Source organism: Semicossyphus pulcher, unplaced genomic scaffold (assembly GCF_022749685.1).
Source record: "Semicossyphus pulcher isolate SPU_LCO1_2020_fin unplaced genomic scaffold, fSemPul1.0.p SCAF_14, whole genome shotgun sequence".
Classification (NCBI taxonomy): Eukaryota; Metazoa; Chordata; class Actinopteri; order Labriformes; family Labridae; genus Semicossyphus; species Semicossyphus pulcher.
The window spans coordinates 27,649,941-27,658,265 of NW_027211648.1; the positions used below are offsets into that span (position 1 = coordinate 27,649,941).

Below are 8,325 nucleotides of genomic sequence, written 5' to 3' on the forward strand. Positions count from 1 at the left end.
CACTGCTCAAGTTTCTGTTGTGAATAAATAAAAGATTCACTTTAGGCTGTCTCTGACTAATGGCATGAAATATTGAAAAACTCCATAGTGTCATGTTTCACTCCAGTGTCTGTCCGACCAAATTTCTGCTAATTAGCGACAGATTAGTGTCCGTTCTGACGGACAAACACACGATTACAAGTTAATTTAAAAACAATGTGACAGAAATACTTTCCGTCAGTTTTCTCTCCATGTTGTGACTGTTTAATGAAGCCGGCCATTAGCTTTATCAAGCATTAGCGTTAAATTAGCTTTACCAGTGGCGTTAGCTTATCAACAGCTTTACTAGCACGGTATACTGTCCTCCGCTGCTTTATCAGCGGCCCGGCTACGGGCCCATCACAAAACGGAGAGGAGAGAAAATATACGGAGTTTTAGTCCGTTATGTTTGTTTTTAAATCAACATTAAAAACCTCATTCGAGTGTTTGTCCATGTAAACGGACACTTATCTACCGGAGGCGGACATATCAGGACTGCACAACAAACTGAGGAGGAGTACCTCCATGTAATTCATCACGTGAGCTACACAAGCCGCGGCATTGGCTGGCTGCCCCCAGTGACGTTTTCACAGCGCATGCCGGCATGATAACAAAGACCCAACTAATCGATGATAAAATTCGTTGCCAACTGTTTTAATCATCAACTTTAATCGATTTAATCGATTAGTTGTTGCAGCCCTAGGCTCCACTACCTCTCGTTGTACTTATCGAAGCCAAAATACCCCCGCGCGGCCTTCTTGCGCTTGTGACATTATTTAGAGCCGGAGACAGCGAAGTAGAGATCGGCTGGTGAAGCCGCATTAAAGATGTCCCACCCCTTCCACTAAACAAAAAACACATACCTCAAAGATCCAGCACGTCTGCATATTTAACATCAGAGCAGCTTCTTGTGATTGTCAGCTACGTCTCCTCTCGCCGTTCCTCCTCTACTCTGCTACTCGGGAACAGAACGCTGCAAGATCCCGATTTGTCAACAGAGCTGTCAATCATGAGGCCACGCCCCCTTTTTACAGCATCAAATAACTAATTAAAAGTAAACTTGTGAGAAAAATGCTTGGACATAAATCAGCATGATAAGAACTAACTATAATGACAGAAACCATGTTTGAGACAAATGTATTTGACGTGTATTTTGATTTTATAGTTTGACTCATGTCCCATCTGTTAACAGTGTTAACAGTGCTTGAAGCCTTTCACAGAGGTAATTTCTTAACACTCTTCTCTGTATTGAAACAGACATTTAAGGTTCCAGGCTTCAAAGGTCAGGTCGGCTTCATCACCTCCATGTCGGACCATTTCTGTGGTTCCTGCAACCGCCTACGCATCACAGCAGACGGCAGCCTCAAGGTAAAGCTACAGTCATTTTTTGGTAGGCTTCAAGGAGGTGTTAATAAGCTCTGCTATTGTGCACCGACATGGGTGGAGGTTCTTTCTTATATCACTGTTTAAACCACATACAGTAAAACACAGGCATTTTTTTTGCTTTAGTCTGTCAATTCAACCTGACTTTATTTGAGACAGGCGTCTATACGAGACACTTTTGCAAAGCAAAGATGGTATAAAATATAAAATTGTCAAGTTAAGCCAGTAAAAATTGTCGCTATTAAACAAAATTAAAGTAACATATCTATTAAAATAGGCCTTTGAAGTTGTCTAAGTATATCAGTTTAAGTCTTGTTTGTTGTTTAACGCATTTGGTTAAACTATAAATAATAATTTGTCTTGTTTGTTTTTGTCTGTGCAGTGAACCACTTTTTTTTGTACTTTCACGCACACTTTATAGATAACTATAACTCTGATAACATACGTTTTTTGTTTCCGTCTCTCAGGCAAAAATTTTAATGCTTAAAAATATAATCTCAAAGATTTTCATGTAAATGTCTGTTAAGTCTCTGTCTATCGCCAAAAGGGTAACACAATAGTGATTGAGCCTATGGCCCACTGATGAAAGCCTTTGCATTTGCAGTAGTACAGACTGGCTGTCTGGCGTGACTTTCACGGAAAAAATCACCAGCAGCGCTCAGTTAGTGACGCGTTTTCCATCAGCCAGCAGTGATTGGTCTGTCAGAGAGGGTAGGCGGAGCTAAGCGGCTGCTTTTCCGCTCTCTGCAAGTGTTGCGAGTAAACAGTAATCTACTATGGCTGAACAAACAAAGAAAAGATGGATGACTACAGATACAACTTCAACAAGAAGTGAAAATCCAAAGAAGAAGAAACAAACTCGACGCTCAGATGAAGCAAACAGTCTGAAAAGGAAAGCGACCGTCAGCCAGGAAAATCAAGAGTTACAACCGGAGCCAACCGTGGAAGTGTTTTTCTGCAGTTACTGTTTATTGACATTAGGTGCTGCCAAAGAGAACGAAAAGGAAATCTTCGACATTGAATCTTTAAAGATTCAATGTCGAAGGTTTCCAAAAACACTTGTTAATGACTTAACAGACATTTACATGAAAATCTTTGAGATTATATTTTTAAGCATTAACATTTTTGCCTGAGAGACGGAAATTATAGTTATCTATGAAGTGTGCGTGACAGTACAAAAAAAAGTGGTTCACTGCAAGACAAATTATTATTTATAAGGCTTCTAATTAAGCATGTTGTTTATTTGTCAAAGCTGCGCCTGGCTATTAAAATGGACTCTGCATTGAATTGATCGGCTTTAATAACAGTTTACAGTAATTTTAATGTCTGTTGTAAGGCTGTCAGAATAAAACGTTATATCAAGCATAGCGTTAGTTCAGGCAGGCCACGACGTCAAGCTCTCATATCAGCTGTCAACAGCGAGCCAAGCCAATCCTCAATCGGCTGATGGCTCAGCTGACCTCCCCGATGCCTTCTATTGAAAAATGACATTCAGAGCGCTCTATGTGAACAGCTCTAGCTCAGCTTCCTTTGCTGCTTCCTCTGCTGGCTGATTTACAACCCACCTCCACCCCAGCTCCTCCTATCATGCTCTGTCCGAAATGAATCATTGTCATTCATGCTGTTCTGTTCGGGGTCTTTGCCGCTGCGCTCCCTGCTATAGCTGTTCATGATGGCTCATGAAGGGCAGGAAGGTGTGCTCTTCTGTCCCAGAACAGAACCATACCGCCAAATAGAACTTGTACAAAGTAAATAAAGATTATTTTGACAAAATGGTCCTGACTGAATTTCAGTTAATTAATTACAGAAAAAGGACACATCAACAAAATGTACCCAGATTAATCACACTCACAGACTATCCCCTGACCTCATACGTCACTGATCATATAACCGTAAACGCCAGCTTTGAAAACATGATGGAAACACCTGACACAACGTTACCTGGCTGAGATCAATCAATAAGTGGACAATGTTCTCGCTCTCCCTACCATAGCCAACTTGTCGCAAGGAGGGTCAACATACACATGTTCTGCAGAGAAACACACAGACAAAGACGTCCTCTGGTTCATCCCTACTGTAAATTCATTGATTGATCAGCGGTCCTTCCTTTTAAAATACACCTCTGGTTTAGCTCAGTCGGTAGAGCAGACGTACATCATTTGGCGACTCAATGCCGACCATTTGGTGCATGGCATCCTCCACTCTCTCGTCCCCACATTTCCTGTTTCTCGTCAGCTGTCCTACAAAAAAAGACACAAAAAAAACAAAATTACTCTTAGATAAATAAACCTAAATCTGTTCAAAGCTTGTAAAGGTGCCGACGTCATTTGGTAACGATCCATCGCTTTGAGACGCTATGTCATTAACAACATCCCTCGTGCACACTCATTGCTGTGAGAACTGAATTGCGAGAGAAACTGTTTAACTTTAGTGACTTAATTAAACACAAAGCAGACAGAGAGACAGACAGAAAGAGGGGGCGGGGCGAGCAGCTGCGTGCAGAGGTGCAGGTGTGTTCCTCATACCTCGGATCTCTGCACACAGTGGCTTTCCCCAGCTGTCTCTGTATGTTTCCCTGTTACCTGTGTGCTCTTTCAGCATTAAATAATGTCATGGTTTGGAGCAATCCTTCTTTTTTCTCTTTAATGTCGTTCCTACACTCCTTCCTGTGTGTCTTCTCTCAGGTGTGTTTGTTTGGGAACTCGGAGGTGTCCCTGAGAGATGTCTTGCGCTCTGGATCGTCAGATGAAGAGCTTCTGCAAATCATTGGAGCAGCCGTGGGCAGGAAGAAGAAACAACATGCAGGTAGACTTGTGTGCCGTCATGCTGGGGTAGGGGTAAACTCGCAGATCAATAACTCTGCTATAATGTGATATCTTCCTGTTTGTGTCTTCAGGAATGTTCAGTATTTCCCAGATGAAGAACCGGCCCATGATCCTCATTGGTGGGTGACATGGCTGTACGTACAAATCGCTCACACTCAGTGTATTCCATCATGGACTGTAGCATCATATCCACAGCTTTTCATACTGAAATATACAGATTCAATATGTGTTTATGTATAGCCTTATAATGATTAAAAATATATATCTTCCTGTATTTCTAAACTTATATTTAGCCCTATATTTACATATATAATAAGTACAAATAGTTTTGGGATTGCTCCAGCAAAATACAGACGGGCTGTAATGGCTGCTGTGTAATCTTTCAGGGGAAATGCCCCGATCAAAGTGCATCCACTAAAAGTGCTTGTTTGTCCTCTAACACGCTAAGATTGGCTAAGATCACGCTACGTCTGATGAGGTTAGGCTTGGGAATATAGCATTAGGTATTTGAAACTTTGGCTTATTAGGTCATTTATGGTAGGGTTTTAAAAATATACTGAACACAACGTTACCTTATAGGCGACGTACTGTGACGTACCCTCAAGCCGGACCTCTGGGTGAGCTCGTTATCCAGCATGATGCTGAAGTGGGGGACGTTTTAGAAATGGCTACTGGAAGGAAGAGGAGACCAATTCTGAGTTAAAAGCTTGGATTCCCCTCTTACCAGAAGATGGCTCATAAGCTTGTTGCTTAGTACTGTAACACAGACATCAGAGCACAGCAAAGACCATGACTCCACAACAAAGCACGCTGTGTGTCCAGCGTCAAATCTTTTGCCGTTCCAGTTAGATGTGGTGGGTCAAGATGTCCGAAAACATTGTGAATTTAGGACTCCAAACGCAGTTGCTTTACATGCACACATCATGCTGTGGATGACTTGTCTGATGTACAGACTCACTAGTTTACTATTTGTAATAGTTGTGGTCAACTTGCTATTTCACTGTCAACCAGCTCATTCATGTGAATAACAAAAGTTCAGTGTAACGTTTCCGTGGCATTTCGACCAATCACAACTTTTATCTCGTCTGCACCATGAGGCCCGGTAAAGTTTTATGTTAGTGGCAAACATTAGCGTGGATTGCTCATTTCTAGTCTTGTCATCTTTCATGGCCATAGTGCGCCACTTTATATTCTCCAGCCAATATTAAACACCGGATCCATGACAGAGCTTGCCGTAAGTCAGGTTTGATTTCCTGCATCTAGAGAAACTAACCGCAGAGCACTCCTCTCGTGGAAACACTATCTGACTGATGAACACACTTCCAATCAATTACCGCTGTTGGCATTTAACAGCCTGATAGCAGAAGGTATAAAAGAGTTGGAGTATCTGTTTAGGGGCAAGATGGCGCCACCCATTAAAGAGAATTCAGCATATGGGCCGATTTACCTTTAATCCTTGTGGCTTTCTGGTCCACACGTGTCTTCCAAAGGGAGCAATCATTGAGCAGACTTTAACAACCTTCATAGACAGGTCCTTTTTTCTAGATACTTATATGTGTAATACTCCTTGAGTGTCTCCTCATTCTCCTGTGTGTATGTGTCTGCTGGCTTCATGGCTGATCAATCTACTGGAGCAATTCCAAAGCTTCTATCTAGACCCTGAAATATGTGATTAGGGCAAAAAAAATACCCCTTTATTTTTGAATAATGCATCTTTATGTGAATAATGAATGTTTTTTTTTTTTGTTAGACAGTGTCCCTGACTCGTGCTCCCTTTCCCAGCAGGTACCAGATCCCGAACGTCTCTGCCCAAGTCACCAGACAGCCAGAGAGCTTTCCCCATTGTTTCCCAGCCAACAAACGACACGTTTACCATGTGCCATTCAGGCAGCAGGAGAGTCCTGAAGAGAGAAGAGAGTTTTTTGTGCCTTCCAGACTGCGCTGCTTCAATACAAGCAGCACGTGTTTGCTCTCCTGGAACCTTAGTGAGTGGGGGTGTCCATGCTAGATCACACGTCAACAAAGAGACACCTAATGCGAGGAACAACCTCCACAGTGTAACACCCCTTCACTGCTCTGAGTTTGGTCAGACTGCAAATTTGACTTTGTGCACAAAAACCAGGAGTTGCATTAAAGACCCTCTCAGGTACGCACAAGCCAGGGGTCCTAATGCTCTGAGGAACCACTTAATCAGGACCCCAGGAACACATATTTTTTGCACACTACTAATGAATGCCAAAATAATTGTGAAACACCACAACGTGAGACTGTGCCACAATAAAAGCACCAGTGAAGGCACAAATATCTCCAACACTCACCTGGATGAAACCACTGAAGCACAGCTGACGCACACAGACGCCCAGGGCCGAGCCGCCATGGTGGACGTCGGGGGGAAAGTTCCCACACGCCGAACAGCCACAGCCCGCGCCACCGTCATCTTGGGGCCCACCGCCTTCCGGCTGCTTCGGGACAACCAGCTTGCTAAGGGTGACGCCTTGGCCGTGGCGCAGTTGTCTGGCATCATGGCTTCCAAGCAGACCTCGGCCCTCATCCCGCTCTGCCACCCGCTGCCCTTAGACCACGCCTCTGTCACCTTTGACCTGGATGAGCTGCGGGATGCTGCGGTCATCACAGCAACATGTCACACTACAGGCAAGACAGGAGTTGAGATGGAGGCTCTGACAGCTGTTTCCGTTGCAGCGCTGACAGTCTATGACATGTGCAAGGCAGTGAGCCACGACATCATCATCACGGATATAAAACTGGTCAGTAAGACAGGCGGGAAGAGAGACTTTCATCGCCATCCTACACCTCCTCCCTCGCCATTGAATCCTCATTAAGAAAACTGAGAATGAAGGACTTGTAATCTTCGTAAAGACTTTTCATTAAATGTGTCATATTTTTATACAAACTGAAGCTCGCCACCACAAAGGAAACAAACATTTTACAATCATCCTGCAAACCTTCTCTTGTTTAATTTTGTGATCAGTCACTTATCCTGCTTAATATGAATAATTTTTATCTTAAGAGTGTTAATGTAAACTAGATTTAGATTTATGTCTGTGTCATATTAGTTTATATCCTGTTATACAGAAAGTGTAACAAGTGAGGAGCTAAGAAGAGACGTGGGGCTGCAGTGTTTCTTTTTCCCCTCTAGAGGGCGCTCAAGTATTTCATTTAGCAAACTGAGAGTGGCTTCTATGCTGTTCACATGTTAATAGTTTATTTTTTGATAAGCTCAAATAAACTTTAAGGATAATTAAAGTCAGAATGAAGCCGGAGGTCTTGACCTGAAAGCTGGCACTAACAGAGTAATGAGATCAGAGAAGTCATATCTTTAAAATACCTCTTCTTACCTGCTTTGTGTGCTTTCAGAGTTCACCTCCAAGTTGAGCAGTTAGTGAGATTTATTTTTAGTTTTTGTGATTTTCCCTCTACCGAGGAAACATTGGATATTTGTAAACAGATAAATCAGATAAGATAATCCTTTATTGATCCCCAGGGGGAGGTAAAATGTGTGTCAAAGTACCGTTTTAATTTAAATATCATGCCGCAGAGATGTTCTGGCCAACACATCATACATCAAGTATCGAATATCTTCTTTTGGTACAGATCCCCACAAAAACACACCATATTCACACTATGTATATGTTATTCAATGAAAATGAGAATAAAGATGTAAAAATTATAAATCCCTTTAATATCACAAATCATAAAGAAATCGCAATATGAGTCAAAGGTTTGTTGACTGTCGAAGTGTAAAATGTTCTAAAATCTGCATGAGCTGCTGTTAATACGAATTCACTAAGAATGGATTGCGGCCACTAATAGCACCATGCTATCTGCTCCCTCTCCAATTCACAAAGCATATTGTGTTCACGATAATCAAGCGAAAACACGACCACAAAGTTTCTCTGCTCCGTGTAGTCAGCTCTTGTTTTGTGTCTGATTGAGGAGACGAGCCGTCAGCACCTCCTCCCTCTGCTGCGCAGAGCTGTGCTCTCATCCTGACGGAGCTCAATTCTGTCACATACAGATGAACATAGGGGTAGGCGATATCTAAGAGATCTAATATCTTTATATCCTCACGCAGCTTTGT

The 8,325-nt window shown here is 42.5% G+C and overlaps 1 protein-coding gene across 3 annotated transcripts in view; it reads left to right on the forward strand.

Annotated features, from left to right (window-relative positions):
* mocs1 (molybdenum cofactor synthesis 1) overlaps positions 1 to 7,916 on the forward strand; it is a 30,426-nt gene extending 22,510 nt beyond the window's left edge. The window contains exons 8-11 of one of the 3 annotated variants that reach the window (XM_069661375.1): positions 1,276 to 1,386; positions 4,086 to 4,206; positions 4,298 to 4,360; positions 6,012 to 6,091. In XM_069661375.1, the coding sequence (XP_069517476.1) occupies positions 1,276 to 1,386; positions 4,086 to 4,206; positions 4,298 to 4,353 (288 nt within the window). In that variant the 3' untranslated portion in view covers positions 4,354 to 4,360; positions 6,012 to 6,091. Of the gene's footprint in view, positions 1 to 1,275; positions 1,387 to 4,085; positions 4,207 to 4,297; positions 4,361 to 6,008 lie in introns of all 3 variants that reach the window. The other 2 variants (XM_069661373.1, XM_069661374.1) reach the window with 2 other exon arrangements.
* The last annotated feature ends 409 nt before the right edge of the window (positions 7,917 to 8,325 follow it).